The sequence below is a fragment of the Phallusia mammillata genome, chromosome 1 (assembly GCF_965637545.1).
Source record: "Phallusia mammillata chromosome 1, kaPhaMamm4.hap1.1, whole genome shotgun sequence".
NCBI classification, from domain to species: domain Eukaryota; kingdom Metazoa; phylum Chordata; class Ascidiacea; order Phlebobranchia; family Ascidiidae; genus Phallusia; species Phallusia mammillata.
The window spans coordinates 10835263-10857876 of NC_137252.1; the positions used below are offsets into that span (position 1 = coordinate 10835263).

At 38.2% G+C, this 22614-nt stretch overlaps 3 protein-coding genes across 3 annotated transcripts; all 3 read left to right on the forward strand.

Moving 5' to 3' along the window:
* Positions 1 to 32: 32 nt before the first annotated feature.
* LOC145214071 (uncharacterized protein C8orf76 homolog) lies at positions 33 to 1677 on the forward strand. The gene is made up of 3 exons (XM_080082521.1): positions 33 to 428; positions 699 to 1097; positions 1404 to 1677. The coding sequence occupies exons 1-3, from the start codon at positions 33 to 35 to the stop codon at positions 1554 to 1556; spliced, it is 948 nt and encodes a 315-aa protein (XP_079938647.1). The 3' UTR covers positions 1557 to 1677.
* LOC145214065 (uncharacterized) lies at positions 1633 to 13001 on the forward strand. The gene is made up of 11 exons (XM_080082512.1): positions 1633 to 1696; positions 4825 to 5004; positions 8729 to 8968; positions 9334 to 9483; positions 10043 to 10196; positions 10520 to 10638; positions 10946 to 11171; positions 11653 to 11945; positions 12227 to 12307; positions 12630 to 12776; positions 12855 to 13001. Exons 2-11 carry the CDS (start codon positions 4848 to 4850, stop codon positions 12872 to 12874), a joined length of 1587 nt encoding a protein of 528 aa, XP_079938638.1. The 5' UTR covers positions 1633 to 1696; positions 4825 to 4847; the 3' UTR covers positions 12875 to 13001.
* Positions 13002 to 15212: 2211 nt separating this feature from the next.
* On the forward strand, positions 15213 to 21220 carry LOC145229738 (uncharacterized). Its single transcript, XM_080095100.1, has 12 exons — positions 15213 to 15264; positions 16241 to 16426; positions 16820 to 16916; positions 16982 to 17083; positions 17591 to 17667; positions 17721 to 17825; positions 18293 to 18354; positions 18412 to 18475; positions 18905 to 18967; positions 19377 to 19436; positions 19494 to 19553; positions 20088 to 21220. Exons 1-12 carry the CDS (start codon positions 15213 to 15215, stop codon positions 20924 to 20926), a joined length of 1767 nt encoding a protein of 588 aa, XP_079951226.1. The 3' UTR covers positions 20927 to 21220.
* The last annotated feature ends 1394 nt before the right edge of the window (positions 21221 to 22614 follow it).

The window sequence follows — 22614 nt, forward strand, 5'->3', positions numbered from 1 at the left end:
CTATAACTGTTGCATAAAACATATTTAGGAAAATGACACGAACTGCTCATAACGTTGAAAACAATAGCGAGGAGCAGAGTGTGTTAACGTTTGACGATTCCTTGTTCGAAAGTGACGACTCCCACCGTCCCAAGACCCAACCTCCTACCCAAAACCTTGTGATGCAACCGAACATTGTTTCTCCAAAGTGGTTCATGTCCCCGGTTAGTGACGAAAGTCCGCAGACTATGAAGTATCGAGGCGACTGTTTGTTTTACAAGAAAGACTACCGAGCTGCGGCTGCTGTTTATGAACATTGCATTAAACACGTTCCATCTTCCAACCGAACTCTACTTCGGGATGCTGTTGAATCGAAGATCTGGTGTTTTCTGAAACTGGAAGAATTCGAAATCGCAAAAGAACTTTCAAAGGACTTTACCGAAGAATTAGTGAGTAAAAGTGTTCTTAGCTACATGGTTTACGTGTTTGTTGGTTTATTTTTTAAATGTATTGCGCTGTTAATATGCTATTTAGACTCACATGTAACAAATTCCACCCAAACTCGTCGAACAGTTTAATAATGTTAAATATTTCGGATTTTTTTCAGGGTAGGCTACTCCTAGTTTTATTGTATACATTTGATACGTGGCCATAAAAGTCAAATGGGTTGTTTTGCATTTTTTCAAAGCAAAATTTAACAGAATGCATTATTTTTCCAGATTGCTTCGTCCACGACTTTCGAGCAACGAACACCGGCCCTTTTCCTCAGTACCCAGCTCTACAGAAGATGCGGTTTGATAGAAGAACTTACACTAGCGCTGAAACGAGGTTTATGCGTACATCCACTATACCCTGAATGGTGGTTGGAACTTGCAAAACCTTTTTTGACACCACCGAAAGACGACCGTTCAATCCCTACTGGAAAACATACACCCTCCAAGAGTTTTAACTTCAAGTTTGTGGTATTGTGTCTGAGTTTGGCACAAAGTTTAGCGCAACGACAAGAAAACTATTCTTCGTCGTTTGCTGTGTTGTATGCTCAAAACTTTCGTCAAAGCACAACAAAGCTACTTGAAAGATTGCCAGATGTTAGTGAAAAGAAGTTGAACATTTCCAAGGCAAGTAAACTTTCTGTTATAGAACTTTTCCAAGGCAAGTAAACATATATAGAACTAAATGCTTTTAACGGGATCTATAGCCGTGTTAATATCAACGATTGTTGTTTAAAGGGGCTGATGTATATGTGAATATATCTCGTTTTTGCAACATTTGTGTTCACTGATTTTCAGTCACAAACAATGCTTCTTTATTGTCGCTTTAGGCCTACTTTAGCACCGAAAGTTGAAGGAGTTAAGGAGTGCTTTTCATAAAAATTTTGCCTTTGATAAACAAATACTGTTCAATAAATTGTAAATTCTTTGTAGTGTGTGGAGCATTTGCTCGACTGTTCAACTAATACGAAGAAATGCCTGGACGTGGACAACTTTGAGCAAACAATCCTGAAATGGTCCGAGACCACCACAGTTGACAGTGACGACAAACTTACAGCATCACTTTTAAAAGTTGATCTTCAATAACGAGTGTATTGGATTTCTCGAACTTTTTTTGCAAATGGACACAGCACTGGAACCTGAAACCCTTGCATTTATTTCTTGTTTATCTGAATTGTGAAAAGATTTGGGCTGAAAGTGAGGGAAGTGTATCTCATCTAGTCAGGGTAAGTTTGTTCACAGTTTTACTTTTGTTATTGATTGGTAACCAAAGTACGCCATGTTTAAGCTTTTAACAAAAAAATGGTCAAAAGACCATTGAAGAGTCAGATGCATCTGTAAGTTGTGGTCAATTAGCTGCATGGTTAGGCCTGTCACGTGATACAGAATTGTATACTTTGATATTTGATACTGCACAATATAAAACAGTACAACTATCAGGGCATACACAAGTCACCTACTACACTCATAGCCCACTCGCCGTGTGAAGTGTTGCATCGCCGGAATAAATTTTCACTGTTGCACCAAGGTTTTCTGAACATAACTGACTCCAATAACATGTTATACAACCATTGCCAGTGTTGAAGTTTAAACTTCCGACCCTATAGAGTAACTTATACTTATAAGTTGGGATTTTTTTCCATGGCCAATTATCGATCTCAACCTGTTTGAAAATAGTGTTTCAGGTCACGCATGTAGCCTAAAAATAAACAACTTGCCCCTTGGTTATACGAAAGATTGTTGGCACTACCGGTGGCTGCTCTCAACACCTCAGGGTTAGTGCGAACAAATACGACATTGTTCGGAATAGCTGCAGGGGACAAACCGTTGGCAACTGGCACATAGCTTCCACTGTATTAAACTCCTTTCCTGGTAAAAACACCCGTAAAATTGAGGAACCAATTATGTATAAACTTACGTATAAGGTTATCGGTTTTTGGAAATAAATGCCAGATGTTTTTGTGCCTAAAATTCATGCTACTACATTATGCCTTAAACGGGGCTAGCACGACTATTTTGTATTTATACTATCAGCAATGAGTATTAGTTTTGTTAAAATAAAACAATATGGCAAAACAAATAAACAATACATGTTTCCCTAAGCATATCAACTTCCTTTTTTATTTTAAAGCTAGTTTAGCCTATTTTTTCAACTTGATGTTATATAAATTAGTTCACAGGAACAACATTAAGAGTTTTCGCTAACGTTTTTTAAATACGATTTACAAAGAAATCGATTGTTATTTTATGATTAAGCTCTAGTTATGAGATTTTTCGCTGATAAGTCACGCTGACTGTTTTGACAGTCTGCCATGAGTTTCGTGTTACGGTTGCTACGGCTTGTTGGCAACACAACGGGAACAAAAATCTGAATGCGGTCACGTAGACAAAATCTCAACGAACTAAAATGAACTTTAGGATAGAGAATCGATCATAAAAAAATATCTGCAATAAACTTCTCTGGTGTATTACTGATTGTAAAAATAATAACCTTCACCAATTTGTTGTCAATTTTTTTGGTTATATATTTTTAGTTGATACCGTTTGTGACATTTACGCATCTAACACTGTGATTTATATTCTTTCCCAATAGACTATGTGCTAAACCATACAAAGAACATTTTCGGTCTTTTTTCAACTTCACATGTCATATTTCCAAAGCTTAAGTGTCTATTTACAAACCACTTGCACAAAAAAATATGTGTTTTTCCGGTTGCACTAAACTTTTTTTTCTCTGCTTTATCTGTCATTATTTTTTACCTTCAAAAACGTGGCATGGGTCGATGTGTGGTCATCTTACCTGGTGGAAAGTAGTTGGCTGTAGTAACGAAACTGTACCCAGTCAGTCACCCAGCAGAACGTTACCGTATTCACCTCTAACTGACCTTATTGTAAGTTGTAATTATGGTAAAATAAATTTAAAACATTTCCTCGAACCGAACAAAGCGAAAATACGAACACTAGAAGCAAAAATGTTATTTAGACAGTTTTCTGCATCACAATATGCAATTTGCTTAAATGCTCTTTTCTAGTGTATTTGTGTATGTTAAACTCGCCTGATTGACACCGGTTCTATACCACATTATCTTATTAATTAAAAGCAGTTACATCTTATCCAACCACACACCGCCACGTCACTTTTCTGTGCTGCCCTGCGGCTGACACGGCAATGTTATCAGACGCAAAGTTTAGTGTATTCCTTAAAAACAACACGTATTACATCCGTAACAAGTAAACAAACCCGGTCATTGGTGGTGCAGATACACCCCTTGGCAATACACACAGGGGGTGGTGCAACGTTTGGTACTGTAGCTGCTTTTGTTTTTTGGATTGTTTTGTATTTTTTATGGGTGTTTGTCGAGTTTGTGTTACAATATGCGTTTTTAGTTGCCAATCTGTGTGTTCTTTCGGTTTCGTCATGAAAGCAGAATTCGATTTTGCATAAAATTTGTGATGAAAATATTATGCGTGGCAATAGCTTAGCTGTTAAAAAATGTGCAGGATTTTCCAATATTGGATATTTATGGATAACACCGGCCATGAAAATGCTATGAAGCTTTAAAGCCAAAATCCAAAGTTAGGCCTAAACCATGAATTATTAGTAATAAGTATGCATATAAATTATTAAATTATTACATTTCTTTGCAAGTTGAGCTTCCTCGCATACTGTTACTTTCCCGCATGCAATTCTTGTAAAATCATTTTTTTCCACGTCAAATAAATCTTAATCTTTCAGGCCCTTAAAATAGGTGTTAAATCCCTTAATTTGGCCTTTCAATGATTTTTTTTATGTTTAAAAGTCTTGGGTAGATGTTGACCTCCTTGACAGGGGTCACCCTTTATTATAGCTATTTTGGATTTATCGCGGAAACTGGTGCGATTTTGCATTTTTGCCTCTGGCCATTTGTTGAAAAAAGGCCTCGCTCATTACAACAACATGTCATGAGATTGAACAATGCCAGATTGACGAGATCGGTCGGACACAACAGAAGGCGTTTTGCAAAGAAAGCGTTTAGTTTAAAGAACTGTTTTTGTGTGTTATTTATTTCAATGCGAATTTTAGCTTGAAACATCTAGATGAAAAACTATTTTGATATTTAAGGCCGGGTTTCTTTGTAAAAGAATGCAGTTATTTTGTAACATAGAATGAACTAGGCGGTTTGCCTTGCCTTTTCTGCTCTAAAACTATGTTTAGTACAGTTAATAAAATGGCCAAAAATCATTTTTTAACACAAATACAAATTCTTTGCCGAGAAAGTCATTTGTGTAAAACACAAAGCATAGCCTCCGGCGATTCTTTTTCACAGAATTTCAGCGCAATAAACTACAATTATCAAGTCGTTTTGTTCAACAGGTGTGAAACTACCACCGTGCAACATGAATCGTCTTGTTTTTGTTTTCGTTTCGCTTTTTGTGTCAAGTGCTCTCTCTTTCTCTCAACCTAGAAACCTTGAAGACTTTTTCAATATAATTGGGTTGGGAGGCTTGCGTTTTCCAGACCCCGTTTCTCCTACAAGTTCGTCAAACTCTACAGGTAAGGGGATTTTTTTAGACGTTATGTAGGCCTAACAGTTCTTTCTACTATCAAAATTTTGGCACTAAAGGCTTATGTTAAAACGACCATTATGTTCAAGTAACCACAAAGTTTACGCAAAAGTAAATTGTCTTTTTCCAAGTTAAAACATTAGGACCTACGCCTATTTCACTGGCATTACTTGGCTATATAAGTGATTCCTGTTTCCATTACTTACGTTTGTTTTCAAATCTGAATGTACACTTTAGGCATGTTTGCAAATAATTTTTCGTGAAACAATTTACCTCACCCTAAGTTTTTAACAGCCATTACACGGAATCTAATGATACTTGTATACACAATATACGGATCTTCTCATAAGTTTAATGGTGAAAATAACGGCCAAAATAGACGTAAAAAGCGGCATAATAGACGTAATGATGCTTTGAAATCCAAATGTTACCAACCTGGAAACATAATTTGCCGACATTGGCGCAACTTTAGGCTTTTCTTGAAGTGTCTTACATGCTTACTGAGTACAAGCACTTTTGGCCTTAGGTGATCACAAGGCAGATACGGTAACCCACTTGTAATCGTGGTTTTGACTAGGACCATAAGGTTAAACATGTGATTCACACTGCGTCCGTTCTCCGAGTTTTGCGCTTGTTATTGCCTTAAACCTTTTAAATGTCTTATCCCATCCTATTAGTCAGAATGTCAATAACAATTCAATAGTTCTACTAAGGTTCGCCTTATTTTTTTAAAGTATAAATGTTAGCTCTTTAGACAAAAGACTAAATGTAAGCGTTGTTAGTTTGGAACGTTTGTCTTTTTGCATGTGTACTTGCAATTTTCCTATGACGAAAACTTGTAGGCTTATTTTTTTCAAAACGCAACGAAACTAGATTAAATCACCGTTAGAAACAAAGACAGACTTACTTGTAATAATTGGAGTAACGAGCCAAAATAAATTTCATACATGACATCGTCCTCGCCTTGCAATTTATAATCCAGATGCTTAGCCTAAACCACAACAAACAAAGTTTCGTAATTTTAATTGACCAACTTGCGTCAAAAGTGGCTTAGCTTTGCACTCAGCCGATTTGTTTGAGATTGCCGCAAATCCAACATGCCTAGACCGACGTTGGGTTGTCAAAAACAGTTTTAACGCATAAATCATTGCAGCGACCTTATTGTACACCTTAAACACTGCGTAAAATCTTCTAAACTCGCCATAACAAATATCAAACTAGCGCAATTGTGCAGTTTAGGTGTCAATTTTAGGTGAATTTTTGTCACATTTGCTGATGCCTTGGGTATTTAGTTTTGATGTATTACTGTCAGGTCATTCTGTAATTGTTCAAAATTGGCATTTCATTACCCTTACACGATTTTTTTATTGTGTTGCAAGTCGTTTAAATCACCTTATCAACGTAAGTGGTGTGATTGGACATAAGTCACTTGGTGAAGCGCCAAATGTAATTAGCAGCTAAAGCGATTGGTTTGTGCGCACGATTTCGGATATCATTTCTCAGTAACCTTAAACGTTAAGTTCACTATCCACCAATGTCGTAAAAAAGTTTTTTTTAGTACATATACGCAACCCTGTTTTAACAACTCCGTGTAATGCCCTAATCACTAAGCAGAACTTGTTAAAATGTTAAAACGTTAAAGCGAATCTGCCAAAGACAAAACAACTTTTATATGAGTTTATATGGCTACCCGGTACAGGATGGGTGTCTTATACGGAACACCGGTTTCAGCTAAGTATTATTATGGGTCCCCTTCCTTGAAGGGGACACATCTTGATTTTACTCGATTTCTTTTTTTTTTTTTTCTTTTTTTTTCTTTTTTTTTTTTTTCTTCCCTGAAGTTTGTCCACCCCATTTTGCCCTGAAATGTTTGATGGATTTGGATGAAACTTTCACAGATGGTAGATATGGTTATGGAGATGTGCCATTTGTTTTGTTTGACTCGATAGCCCCAGTGTTTACCCCACTAGCCCCCTAAAATGGGTAAATTTTGAACAATGTCCGAATTGGATGAAATTTGGACAGTTTGTTCATTGTGCCATTTTAGGGCATCGTTTGTTGTGTTTTACCCTGTAGCCCCAATATTTACCCCACTAGCCCCCTAAAATGGGTGATTTTTTAAACAATGTCCGAATTGGATGAAATTTGGACAGTTTGTTCATTGGGCCTTTTTAGGGCATCGTTTGTTGTGTTTTAACCTGTAGCCCCAATATTTACCCCACTAGCCCCCTAAAATGGGTGATTTTTTAAACAATGTCCGAATTGGATGAAATTTGGACAGTTTGTTCATTGTGCCATTTTAGGGCATCGTTTGTTGTGTTTTACCCTGTAGCCCCAATATTTACCCCACTAGCCCCCTAAAATGGGTGATTTTTTTAAACAATGTCCGAATTGGATGAAATTTGGACAGTTTGTTCATTGGGCCTTTTTAGGGCATCGTTTGTTGTGTTTCACCCTGTAGCCCCAATATTTACCCCACTAGCCCCCTAAAATGGGTGATTCTTTAAACAATGTCCGAATTGGATGAAATTCGGACAGTTTGTTCATTGGGCCATTTTAGGGCATCGTTTGTTGTGTTTTACCCTGTAGCCACAATATTTACCCCACTAGCCCCCTAAAATGGGTGATTTTTTAAACAATGTCCGAATTGGATGAAATTTGGACAGTTTGTTCATTGTGCCATTTTAGGGCATCGTTTGTTGTGTTTTACCCTGTAGCCCCAATATTTACCCCACTAGACTCCAAAAGTGGGTGATTTTTTAAACAATGTCCGATTTGAATACAATTTGGACAGTTTTTTCATCATGCTATTTTAGGGCGTCGATTATTGTGTTTCACCATGTAGCCCAATATTTACTGCTTAAGCCACCTATTGTTTATAAAACGTCCGATTTGGATGAATTTTTGATAGTTTTTTGAATTTGGCATTTGTAGCTGTCGAATATTGTGTTTCACCATACTGCAGCTCTAATATTTACCCTACTAACCCCCAAAATGGGTGAATTAATCAACAATACATTTTGACAGTTTGTATAATATGCCGTTTTGAGATGTCAGTGTTTTATGCTATTTAGGCACACAAACTTATAACAATGTCTCAATTGCATGAGATTTGGACAGTTTGTACTTTACATAACTTCTTTTTTTAAGTAACACTACCAATCACTGTGTTTGACTTTATAACAACGTTTCTTATGGTTGTCTGTTTACAACTTTGCGGTTTTGGGGACCCATGAGTTTCTGCCTGCAGAAACAAATCAAGATTATAAAAAATGTTGGCTAATATGGGACCCAATAAAAATAAATATAGAGAATATATTACAGTTTGCAGAATAGATTGTGTGTATATGCTATGGTAAAATGTGCTAAGCCACCCTTCTAGTTGATACACGCATTTGACATCAACCAATAGTGTTGTTCAAAACTTACAAGAAGATACAAAGCAACATCTGAGTGTAAAACATTACAACGTTTTGACAGTTTCTATTTGTATCTTCGTGTTAAGCAGTATCGTGTAAGCAGTAACTATTGGTTGATGATATTTCTGAGATATACCTATGTCAAAAATACTTTTGCTGAAAAACGTTGTAATGTTTTACCCTCAGATATTGGCTTGTATCTTCCCGCTGACAATATCCAGAACCGCGAATCGAGTACCTAAGATACTGCTTAATATTGATGGCAATACCCTTACACACATTATCTTGTCACAGCATCTACCACGTATGCTTACACTGCTTGGTCGAACTACTCGGAATGCGACAAAGTATGTGGTGGTGGCATGATGGAGCGCACGCGTCGGTGCTTGGCAAACGGACAACACGAAGTTTACACCACAAAATGTAGTTCAATCGGCGGTCGACCATCGCCACTCGATCTCGTGCGAAGATACTTGAAGGGATCCGATTACACCATTGAAATTCAACAAAAACCCTGCAACAATATAGCTTGTCGTAAGATAATTTGGGTTATTGCAGGATCGTTGTTTAACAAAGCTTAGAAATATTGTATTATTTCAAAAACAAAACTCGTTTAATGCAAAACTGATAAAGCCGAATGCATTTAGGTACAGTAAACTTTGGTTAATCCGGATCCGTTTGGACTGAAACATTGTCCGGATTAGGTGAGTATCCGCATTAACCGATGTCGATTAGTTCAAGATTTGCCACATTACAAAGCATTTGTTCCTCAAGTTTTGTCTAAATTAGGTCTGGATCTCGATTAACCGAATCCGGTTTAACCGAGCTTTACTGTACTTAATTATTCGTTTGTTGCGAATTGCGTTTTTGGATGTTTTGAATGTCTATATATTTTACAGTCACCACTGCATGGGGTGATTGGGGACCGTGTGACAAAGTGTGTGGGGATGGAACGCAATACACGTCACGAACCTGTCTCGAGTCGAAAGACCAATCTCAGTGCAACTTTCAGCGTACGAAGTCGCGATCCTGCAACAATGGAAACTGCTGTAAGTCAAACGCACAGACCTAAACTTAAAAAAAATAAAACAAAAGTCGTACTACAGTTTCTAATTTGTACTCGACGCAAATCACATTTAAATGCAGGACTCGATCGGAGTTGTTTTTACCTAAATTTGCTACCTTGATGTTACTTTTAAAGTGGACTTGCGAAAAGTAAACGAGTCAAGTTACACCAGAGACAAATGTTGATTAATTTTAATCCCTTTTGTCTTGAAAAATGAAAGTACCCAATAAAGCCAACCCAAACCTTATTCCCTAAAACTAATAAACTGTTACACAAAGCGAATATGTCGCAAATTCAAACCGCCGTAAATACCTAAAAATTAAGAAAATCCGATGAGACCAGAAACTTATTTTTCGTAAAACTACAAATATAACCATCGTGTTTAAATACTTTTAGGTACCGTAGTTGTAATGTTTAAAAAATTTAAATAGATAAATTTTAAAAAATAGTTTAGTTTTGTCAGGAGCTTTTTGCAAAGCTTTGAAAGCGGGTTATCTTAAACTATGACATACAATTAATTTTCCCTTTTCTTATTAATTCAGTCCGACTTTCAAACTGGAGTGAATGGGGACATTGTTCGCGTGATTGTGGAGTCGGCGTGAAGAAAAGAACAAGACGGTGTGAACCTGCAATCAGCTCAAACCATACAGAATATGCTACACTGACTCGTGTGATTAATATCGTGAAATCTGGAAGGCAAGTTTTTTTTATGTTAATTGTAACGTAATGTTGTTTGCTACTCCTCCTACTTGATAACAATTGACTTAAAATTCGAAATTTGGGAAATCTTTATTGTACAAGTGCAGACTCAACCGTCGGTCATTATCCAGTAGTACACGCTGATTTTTGTAGCCCTACATGACATTTTTATTTACTTGGGCTATCTAAGGTTTCCAATTGTGGAATTCAATCGCCTCATCCACAATTTGAATGTGCTTATAAGTGCAAAAACGTTAGACCGTCGTTTAGGGCTGTTGATTTTTTTTATTAACGTGCATAACTTTTTCGTTTTTGAACAGGTACCCGCATATTTTCCTCAGTCAATCTCCCAGCTTGTTTTACTACTTTATTCAATACTCGTCTGATTGCCGTGGAACGTTGTACGACTCCGGTGCTTGTAACACGTTTGCATGTCCAAGTAAGACTTTAAAGATTTTTAGCACAAATTAGTTGCATCTTGCGCAAGAATATCTTTAAAGTTAAGTTGTGTTGGCTATTTTACTTTTTATCCGGTTTTGGCTGTTCAAGCCTTTATTTATTATGTAATTTTCAAACAATTTGGAAATTAAAAAAAACTCTTTTTTAAAACGATCCTGTAGTTGGAATTACAACTCACAACCATTCTAGTGCAATGCTTAGCGCTGGATCTATAAACATCAGTTAAAAGGCATTCAAGGAAACAGAGTTTTTAGTGTCACATACGTTAATAAACGCATTGCCTGCAGCCTGTCCGTTCAATCAAGAACACTACTCGTGCAAACCATGCGTGCACCGCTGCTCGGACGTTTCCCAAGCCTCTTCGTTGCTGATGAGCTTTAACCCGTTTCCAAGCAGCGCAAATTTAGCCCACTACTTGCATAGTCACGTGACCGGCTGCAACAACGTCTGTGAGGCTGGATGCGGGTGTCCCCTGTTTTCACCCTTGCTCGGTGCCGACCAGCGCTGTTATCCGTAAGTAAAGTTGTTTCTTAGTTAGAAGTTGAGCATACACGCCTCACGAAACTGAAATTGTCTAATAACAACGAAGCGTGTAAATTTGCAACTTGCCTATTGTCGAAACAAACAAACAACGAGACTAGAGAAAACTTTGAATTTTGATTTTCTTCTTCGTCGCACAGTTTAAAATTTTTGCCAACATAAACTTTGTTTCCTGTAGGGCGTGAAAATTTTGCCTATATCTGTATTTTTTAGGGTTTTAACAAATTTGCCCAGATTAAGTTTTGTATCGTCTGCAGATTTTAGTGCAACTCGTATGTTGCCCCTTTAAACCAACTGAAACAACATTCTAACAATATAACTGTGCTTGTAGAGAACTCGAACCTATAACCATGTGCACACAACGCAGACGATTCTATAGTCTCGGATGAGCATACAAAAGCGTTCAATACACTTGTTTCAGTCAGTTCCAACAATATTATTACAATATTTGCAGGGTTCCAATCCTTTGTCCTCGGCCTGTGGTTGTCGGCAGTATAGGTACGAGTACAATCCCTGGACGCAATTTCGCTTCCACTACCATTCCTACCGAAACTGTATCTACCACTGCTCCTGCTGTCGAAACCACTACAGTGGATTTGATTGACGAGGAGCAAGGTCCTCTTGAGGAGGAGCAAGAGGAGGAGCCGGTGGATCCCCGTTCAGAAGTAATCCCAGTGGAGGTTGACAACCGACCCGACTGTCAGAACGATGTACTGATTGCTACTAAGCCTGGACCTCTGACTTGCAGTAAGTAGCATTTTTATTGCTCCTGTCGAAAACCATTGTCCTTCAGCTTTGATAATACGGCATGAAATGTACCGAATGACATTTTTAAGCCCTAATCTTCTGGTTCATGTAGTAATCAAATTTCTCTTTTTGTTGCAATAGGGTGAGTTCAAGCAGTGCCATTTAAAACTGATTTTTCACATTTTTAATGTATTCCTTTTGTTTTTTAGTGACTTTAACTGTTTTTTAATGTCTTTTATTGTTTGTTTTTAAATGTCCTACTGTATCCTTTTCATTTATAGAATGCAATGGAAGGCTCAAAACTCTGCCTTGCTTTTCCACTGACGGCACCACGTGTCCAGTTATCTGCTATTCACCTCCTGGTAGGTGGCTCTCCACCTTATCTTTGTAAAATTTCAAGTCGTTTTTTCTGCCTCAGTTACGGTGTTTTCCTTGTACAGCTACCCTGCTAGTTTTACCTGTAAAATTTTAAGTCGCCTTTACTGCCACAGTTATGTGCTTTAGTGTTACAGTCACCCAACTACTTTTACCTGTAAAATTTTAAGCCATTCTCTCCCTCTGTTAAGGTGTTTCTGTCGTACGGTCACCTTACCACTGCCTTAACGTTTTTAATTTTGCCATGAGCTGGGAAAGTGTGAACTTTTTAAGCAACAACAGGTACTCAAATTTGCCTACTCTTTATAGTTCAACGTGTATGTCCACCAGTTGATAGCGCCGCCGTTCTGAGCACGCGTACGGATTGTAGCGACCAGTGTAGCACCGACTCTGATTGTGGGGTCGGCGATTTGTGCTGCAACACTTCTTGTGGAATGAACTGCCTCGGTAGCGTCGGTAAGTGATGAGTGGCTGATTCGTTTCAAGGCCATTTGGTTGGTTTACTTTCAAAAATTATGTAACTTTTTATTACAGTTGACTCAGATGAGGAATAACTGAGATTCAGACAAGAAGATTTAACCGATGATCATCCAACCATCCATTGTGTTGCAAAAACATGTTTTGTGGTTGTACATACAATTTGTTCACTCGTGTTCCCAATAAATCTGTTTGTACACTATCGATTCTGTCTCGCTAATTATGGGTCCCCTTCCCTGAAGGGGACACATGTTGATTTTACTCGATTTGTTTTTTTTCTTTTCTTTTTTTTCTAACCTGAAGTTTGTCCACCCTCTTTTGCCATGAAATGTTTGATGGATTTGAATGAAACTTTCACAGATGGTAGATATAGTTATGTAGATGTGCCATCTGCCTTGTTTCACTCGATAGCCCCAGTATTTACCCCGCCAGCCCCCAAAGTGTAAAACGTTTTTGTATGTTGCTGCGCACCACAAACAGAAAATTTCTGTGGTGTAATAGTATATTAAAGGCAACATAACATACCTTGCTTGTGTTTGTGCAATACTTGCTGGACGTTTTTGCACATACCAACCAGAGGGGTGTTAACAGCCTTATGACGTCAGAAGTGTTAACGAATGTTGCTAATGACACCTCTAGTGGTCAGAAGTTTAAACATTGGCCGATTTGGATGAAATTTTACATGACTTTTGATTGGGTCATTGTAATTTTATACTTTTGGGTGGAGAACCCCATTAGTTGCCCCACTCACCCCCTAAAATGGGTGAGTTTTTTAAACAGTGTCGGAATTAAATGAAATTGGACAGCTTGCGGGAAGACTTGGTGGACGTTCCTGCACATGTCAGTCAGAGGGGTGTTAACAGCCTTGTGACGTCAGAAGTGTTACAAACGTTGCTAATAACACCTCTAGTGGTCAGAATTTTAAACATTGGCCGATTTGGATAAAATTTTACAGGACTGTTGTTTGGGTCAATGTGGTTCCATATTTTATATTTTTGGGTGTAGAACGTTACCCCACTAACCCCCTAAAATGGGTAAAATTTTTAAACAGTGTCGGAATTAAATGAAATTTGGACAGCTTGCAGAGTTTGTCATTTATAGGTGTCAATTGTTGTGTTTAACCCTGTAGTCCCAATAGTTACCCCTCTTGCCCCCTAAAATGGGTGAATCTTTCAAACAATGTCTGAATTGGATGAAATTTGGATAGTTAATATATTATGTCATTTTTGGGTGTCGATTGTTCGGTTTCACCCAATAGATTTAACATTTACCTAACCAGCCCCCTAAAATAGGTGCTTTTTTGAAACAGTGTCGGAATTGAATGAAATTGGACAGCTTGTACAATTTGCTATTTATAGGTGTTGATTGTTGTGTTTCACTTTATTTTGCCACTATTTACCCCTTCATTCCTACAAACAGAACACTAAATAGGAAATACTACAATGTGTGAATTGAATCAGATTTGCATTACTTTTAATAGCATGATTATTTAAGCCAGGAACTGACCACAGTGTTTTCTTAAAGCACCAAACTTACTGATGGTTATCTTATGAAGTGCATTGTTTTTAACTTTGCATGTGTAGGGGACCCATGAGTTTCTGCCTGCAGAAACAAGTAAGGTTATAAAAGTCAGTAGGTGATATGGCACCCAATATAAAATAAGTGTAGGGAGTATATTAACGTTTCAAAATAGGTTAAAGTGTATGTGCAATGGCAATATGTGCTGAGCCACCCTTCTAGTATTTTAGATGGAAACATAAAAATCATGTAAGGCCACGAATAGAACGCTTAGATTAGGAATTTCGCAATACATTTCGAATTTAATTTAAAAGCAGCTTTTCCCGCAACGTTAGGCCTTATAGCAGTAGTTTCTGTAATTTGTTTCATCAGCTATCTATTCAAAGATATTGAGTGTCAAGAATTCACAACAATTGAAATTGGGTAGTAGGCTTGGGAAAACATCAGCGTCAGACCATAGGGTTAAGAAGAGGCGTTAGGGCATTGAATCAGAGTGTTTTGGGGTGTAATACGAAACACAGCATGGTGTTGGTTTTAAACTCTGTTGTGATTGTGACGTGTTTGTACAATTATTAACTTTTGGCTTCAACTTTCTCGACATTGCTTATTTATGATTTGATGGCGCAATGTTCAGGGCTTACGTATAACTAGTTTGTGTACGGTAGGATAGATTACGTAACGTGTAAATTGTATGACCCGCGCTTAGAGAACGTTTGTTTTGCCGTGCTATTCAATGCTTGACTGCTTTTGTGGTAGTCAGACAGGCCATTGAGCAACATTTTTGACTACAGGCAGATCAAGTGGTAAGGTTTGTTTTGTGACACTCGTTATTTACTCCAAGAGCGAAGAGCACGTCTATATCCATGACTTTCAAGTTAAGAGTTTAGTCTCTACATCATGAATGTTATGGCTAGCGGTCAAAAAGACACGACAGACCCCAACCTTGCAGGTAATAGAGTGCATATTTAGAAAATATAAACTGTGCAAGTTGGAAGCATAGCACTCAAAAACAAGGTTGTTTTTACATTAGCATCAATCATAATAGCCATAAAGCTTGTTGTTGGAATAAGATAACGTGCAGTAGGCAACTCTTGATTTGCTTATTGGTAGTCAACAGTGTAAAAAACAGTACTGCCTAATTTTTTTGTCACTTCAATGTTGATAGCAGAGTTCTTGCCGGTCAGATAGACTTCTAGTTAATATTTTACGAAATTGCAACTACAGCTCAATTGCTTGAAAACAATGAGTATATCAATTTAAGCCACAAACTTAATCACACGGAATTGTGAACTTTTTAAATTCATTGGGTACAACTTTGAGATATAAAGGAACAGCTGCACTAATGGTATTATGATCAGTGTTGTGTATTTTGTCATACGTATGTACAATAACAGTGATCGTATTCCCACATACCCAATGTAGTGGGCATGATTCATCAACTGTGGTTAAGGCAGCTTGAGTAAATGCTTGCTCCATACATTCTGTGAGATTGACCAAAGGTAAATTCCTTTCCATATATGACTCATCAACGTGATTCAATATTATTTATTACGCACGTATCGGGTTTGTGTGTCCAGGAAGCGATTTTCCACACCTTGTGAACGGCCTAGATTTCCAAACCCTATTGTGAACTGTAGCTAAACGTGCGTTGAGATGTCTTCAGGATTTTGGCTGTTGCAAACAACGGATGGAAAACATTACTATTGATGTGCAAAAACCGATTTGATTAAATCCAGAGCTAATTATTGTTATAGGCCTGTAGTTTTAATTTGAATTTTTTACTGCAGAAATGAGGACATTCGAACATTTTTCCGAGGTTCTTGTATTATATCGGCCGGACCTTGCAAATATTGAACGCGTCAAAATATGCCAATACTAAAAATATATATGAGTACCTTGTTTAAAGTTTGGATTTTTTTATCCAGCTTGCTGGGACAAGGCCGATATTTTCTACGACGTCATCAAGCAACTTCGAAACTGTGATTTCAAGTATTTTGTTCGCACCAAACTTAAGCTTCCAGAGCATGAAATTGACAACATTGAGACAGACGTTTCGCGAGATGTGCAAGAACAGCAATACAAGATGCTTCTTAAATGGGAATCCAAGACCGGTGGGTACTGATGTTTTAAGCTGGCTGTAGTCATAGCATCAAGTTATCCCGAAGCCAAAGTACAATCGTACATTATGTGTTAACTCAGTGGATTTCAAATGTCGTTCATTACTGTGTATTTGTGTCGCCATTTCTCGCAAGTATAAGCGCTCCCTTTATTTTAAGTTTCACAAAGTTGTCCTTTGCGGGTGGAAGTAAGGATAGACTGGGTTGTTACTTGCTATTTAAACATGTGCATTAAACTACCATTCATCACTTGCTAACTAAACATGTTCATTAAACTACTAGTTCTTTAACTAAATGAGCAAATTTTAGTTTTCGCTTTGTTTTTCTTATTTCTGCCTTTTGACAAAGGCACTCTTATTAAACACTCCTCTCTTTGTACTTTTGCAGAAGATGCCTCAAAACGACTGCTAGAGCTGCTACAAGAATACAAAAATGAGTTTACCATGGATCGGGGCTCCGTGGCCGATATGAATGTCATGACACGGTTATTGGGAGTTCAGTAAATCTATAACGCACCATTGCATTTCTTGCATCTATTTGTTTTTTTAGGTCGGATTTACAGTACAGACTAGTTGTTGAAAAGGTTTGTCAAAAGTTAACAGATGAAGAACTGGAACGACTCAATAGCATTTATTTTAGGTCAACCCAAAGGTACTTCTAACAGCTGTAGATTCCATATAGTTTAACATCTTTTTGCTTCTGGGGGAAGAGGGCTGTGATTGTGGCAAAAATAATGTGGTGCTTAAATTGTTATGGTCGTAATGTTTTGCCACTGTCTGATGCTAAAACTATAGACCTGTTGGCTTAAAGAAGCTTTGTAAACTACTGTTATAAAAAACTTCCTTTTTAACACGGCGTTTTCTGTAGTTCGTTGGCATGATGATCAGTTTTTATGTAACACCAAGAAGCAAAGTAGGTTTAGTATTTAAGCTGCATACAGTGCCGTATAGGCTAATGTATCCCAAGTTTTACAATACTCCCATACGGCCAATCCCTTGTCACCAGCTGCACTGATGAGACTGTCTGCAGCTTATTTCTCATAAAAATGGCTCTACGCTTTTACTTTATTGTATCATTTTCCAGTTTGTCAAGTAACACACTCCAAATAAGAAATTCCTTTCGTTTATTTTTTAATTTATCATTAACTTTGGGTTGCAGCAACTTCAACAGCGGAAGAGATCTTTTTTATCACATGGAGGATAACAACTTGTGGGGTGAAGGGCGGTCAACGACGGGTGAGTATCAAATTCGACCGCATAGCATTTCCTGACATTTGTTCCAATTTTAGACAAGTTGTCACTGGTACAGCAAAGCCTTCGAAGTATTGAACGCAACGACCTTGCCCTTGAAATTGATAGGATGAAGAAGGAATATTTAGTTTCGTATTCTATAGGTAGGTGCTACTCTTGTGCACAATTTATATGATGCATTTCAATCCTTTACCAGTGATGTGCCGAAATTTCAGTTAGCCCAATTGATTCATTTTTTCGGCCGAGTTCTTTTAGGAATTTTCCAGCCGATTGGCAACTGGGCAAAGGTCCCATTTATGTTATTACAAAACGGGTGTTCACCTTCCAGCCAGTAATACGCGTCTTATTTGTCCAGTTACAGATCACTGACGAGTTTTAATCTGCGCTGTATCCATTGCACGGTGAACCAAACCCCTGCACACATCTGTACAATTTGTACACTTTCCCAAATAGCCTTGTCAAAACGTTTTGGGTAAAAATTGACTAAATTTTAGGGAATGAAGCCCTGAAGGATTTGTTAATCGTCGAGAGATGGTATTATTATGTGCATCTTGCAAAACTATCGTTGTTTTGATTCAACACAACCTTAATGGCCACTGTTTGTTACTAGACGACTTGAAGGGTCACCGGTGGAGTACAACTGATGTGGAAATAGACGATTGGCACCAAAAGGTAAGATTTATACAAACTCGCGCAAAAATTCACTTCATAGCCTTTTCACAACTTCAGGTGGTTATTCGTCGAAATGTTTCTGCCCCAAACACTCCGCACCGCAAGTCGTTCCGACTCTCAGGTATATCTTATTGCTTCTCATCTGTTGGTCCATGGTGACTTTCATACTATGTTTTCATGTTGTGGGTTTGGGCCATGTGAGAAGTGGCCGTGTTGGGCGGTGAAACACTGACGCAGTAAAATACTTTACCTTAATAGAAAATGTTTTGTTCTTGTGATTTAGACGGTCTAAGTCAGGTGTGCACAACCTGCAGCCGTACGGTCGCATGCGGCCGCATGGATGAGTTTTTATTTTTATTTTACTCTTTAAAACAAAATATAACTTACAATAGTTTAAAAATTAATGATCAATTAGGTAGATATTTTTTGAAAATGGTATGGTCATTGATATTCTTTAATTAGCCTTGTGGTTCATGACCTGAAACAAGTTAAGAATTTTTGATACATACGGTTTTACTGTGTGATAGTGTAATAATGCATTTGTTTGCAGCCACCTCCAGCGAACCACCGTTGCATCTTGAATCAATGGGTGAAGAACTTGTCGGATATCAAGGTAGGCAGACACAGCCGCTTTTTGTACCATTATAGACAAACCAGCAGCAAAATACATTTATAAAAAAAACCAGTCAGATTTGATTTCCCTTTCGCTGCCAAGTATATTTATTCTCTCCCTACAGAAAAAAAGCAAGACCAAGTACTTTCGTATACCACCACGTGCCTTAGTAGGCTTATTTGTATTTGGGACACTTATCGGCTCCGTTATAAATATAATCGAAATTTTACTTATCTTAGCGTGCTTATTTTTATATTCTTTATCTGGGTAACTAAATTTGAGTTAACTAAAAACAGTACTGTAATAAAATATATTAAACAAAGATTTTCATTTTGTACACTGCTTATTACTGGCAGATATGTTGCTGTTAACTGTTTTAAATGGTTTTGTTATATTGTTTGCGTTGCAGTATCTCACCCTTCCAGATTGTGGAGAAATTCGGAATCGTCCGACCGTTTGTATCTAAAAGGTAACATTGTCCCTGTTGATCAACGCTAAGCTCGTGCCAACTGAGATATATTTTAAGGGGCATCCAGTGATACGTGCATCGTCCAATTCAAGTTAGAAGAAGTGATTCCAGTAAAGGGTATAACTAAAAAAAATGTTCTATTACTGTATGATTGATTTTAGTATGTGGTAAACTGAATCTCAAAAGTTTGCAGTTTTTCTCGTTAAGGTACACTGCGTAAAGCTTGGTAGCAATGAGGTCAAAGTGAATTAATGCACATTGTGAAGACTTTTTCTCTTCTTAAGTGTCGTCGAAAATTAAAACAATATCCTTCAAGGGCGTTTAGTCGTCTTTTTGTTTTCGTGTTATAAATCGTTGTTTCAAACAAAAACCTCGGTCTGACTATGCCACTATTTAAGTAATCTGATAATTCACAGGAAAAAGGTCGTAAGTCATGAGTCCCTTTCTAAAAGAGACACGTTTTAATTCATTTTGTTTGTTTTTCCTGCAATTTAAATGCCCGGTAGATTGAGATAAAACTTTAAACGCAACGCGTAGTAAAGCTAAACTCGACTTTTGGTTTAAATCGCACAGGCATGCATTTCCGCTTGCAGTTGCCTTGACTACCATAAGTAAATGTATTTACTTCATTAGTTTTATATCACATTTCAGATGAGAATGATCTGGAAAAAGAGGGAAAGTCACAGGAGGCTTTGAGTTTATTACGCAAGCAAATGCAACTAGACTCTAATCATCGTGATATTCTGTTGCTCATAAAGTGTTTCCTAATTGCCGTCAAAGCGGGTAACTTCACGGAAGTCAGTAACGCTCGCGAACGCCTGACAAACCTTATTCAAATCAACATTGAGACCTCTGCGCGAGAAATCAAAACTTTTGCTGAAAAGCTACGAAACACCAACTCCAACTTAAAAGCAATTCTTTTCTGTTTAATTTCGTCTGATTTCTATGCAAGCGAGCGCTCAGAACAAAACACTACGTCACGCGGTATTGAACGCTGCGCTCATGGGATCAAGCAAGCCAGCATACGTATACTTCAGGACGATGCCACTGGTGTACAGGTTGTTAATGGTTTTGTGATACCGGCATTAAAAGAGATGTTCAAGAAGTTTCAATACCTACATAACGATGATGAAACAAGTCGGTGTATCAACAAAGCGAAGTGCTTTCGTCACCTCAGTGCTATTGAAGGCGCGCTTGGGAATCATAAGACACGATTAGAGTTGTTGTTTGAGGCAATAACACTTCTGCGAAGCCAGTTTGGCGAAAACGAAGTTAGTAAGTTTTACGTTTACGGGCGGTGCCTCAATGCTCTAGGTAGAACTCATATTGCCATGAAGGATCTTCCAAGCGCCAAACATTACTTCCAACTGGCTTTGGAAGCCACAAAGCAAGCTGAAGATTTTGAAAGCGAGCAGGATCAGATGGTTGAAGTGAAAACCATAGAGAACAATATAAAAAGTGTTGGATCGTTGCATGATACTGTCGTTTAATGAAAAATATCCTGTACTGTAAGACGAAAAATACGCTTGTTATCATAGATTTATTGCAAGTGAAAATGCTGATACGTTTTGTCGTTATTCTTAATCGCTTTTCAGTATTCCTCATTTCGTGCTTGCATCATTACCAAAAGTATTTTTGCTTTCTTGTATTTATTGGTACAAGACCTGTATTTGATTAAACTAAAAAAAGTTCTGTGGGTTTAACGTGCCACTAGATGTCGCCACTGAGACGAAATCACCCAAGCATAACACGTTTGCAACTTTTGATAAATACAGCCAAGTAGCACCAAATAAACTGTTAAACAAAGCAGTTTATCGGAAGTTTTAAATCAAAACACCAAACATTTTCTTCACTCACAACTGTATTTTTGCTGGAAGACATTTTAACATCCAACTTACAATTCACCATATACCATACCTCAGTCTAGTACGGAGGGTAAAAGACACTTATTGTAAATTTGTTGGCTTGTTTATATATTTAGAAGCACAATGATACAAAAAGTTTGGAAGCATCATTAATGTATACAGCTTTTTTGCAAATATATCCGCAAAAATGCGATTTGAGGTAAGATTACCACTTTCTCGAAAGGCTGATACATTTTTGGGCGACTTTGTCTGACTGATAAATATAATATATTTTTCTTTAGTCCAGGGCTCGCATGAAAACAGAGTTTATCAAGCAAATGTTTGATTACAATCCATAGAAGGAAAACGTTTTTGCAAGCAAAGACTACAAAAAAACAATAATTGACCTATTGGAGCGTCTTGGGCACGAATAGCTGATATCAGCAAAAACGGAACAATCAATTCAAACATCATTCAAGTTGCAAACCTGGTCGCGGACATTGCACCCGAAGCCGTTCTAATTTAAAACCAGGAACAATCGTACCCAAAAAAACTCGATCGATTTTAGCGAAGGCCGTTGCTTGACTCAAGCAGGGTATCACGATCGCAAACAAAACATCAAAAACCTGCGTCCGCGTCCCGAAAACGCGGCTCAACCACAATGGGACCCCCCATTGATGAATCGCATGAGGTGCATGATGACGTAGCGGGTGTGGTCCACCGGTTCTCCGATCTTTTGTTCAAATTCTATTGACGCTCTGGCTGGGGATTGTTTATTCCAAAATGGCCGCCGATTTAGCTCTGCTTAGTCGCAATACGGCGGGTTGAGGGGTGGCGGGCGGAAGAGTGTCGAATGCCGCTGAAATGGCCCCTCGCCTGGTCAATAATTAATCCAGTATTTGAACGCGCCCAAATCGTGCGAACACAACGAGTCGGCGAACTGGAATGGGAGCGCGGTGGTGACTCGCAGCGCCCGCAAATGGCAATTAAATGCTGCGCAACGGTAAGGGAAACGTCCGGACGAACACGCGACGCTTCAACCAATCTTGGTGCTTGTAAAGCGAAAGAGCCCGCGCGAGCGCTGTAAAGCGTCACGACAGGTAAGATCAAATATTTGCTGTCGGATTAATCATCAAACGGGGGAGCTGGGAGCGTTGACTGCGCCATCGATGTTTGCTGTGCTCTTAATTGCCCGCGCCGAATCCGTTATCGTTGCCTTGCCTCGTGCTTTATCAAACTCGAAACAGTATGTTCCCGCTTTTCTTGTAACTGCTTCGCCCCGAAAGCCGCCTTAGGCATCCAGTTATATTAAAACCTGAGATCTTGCGCAATAT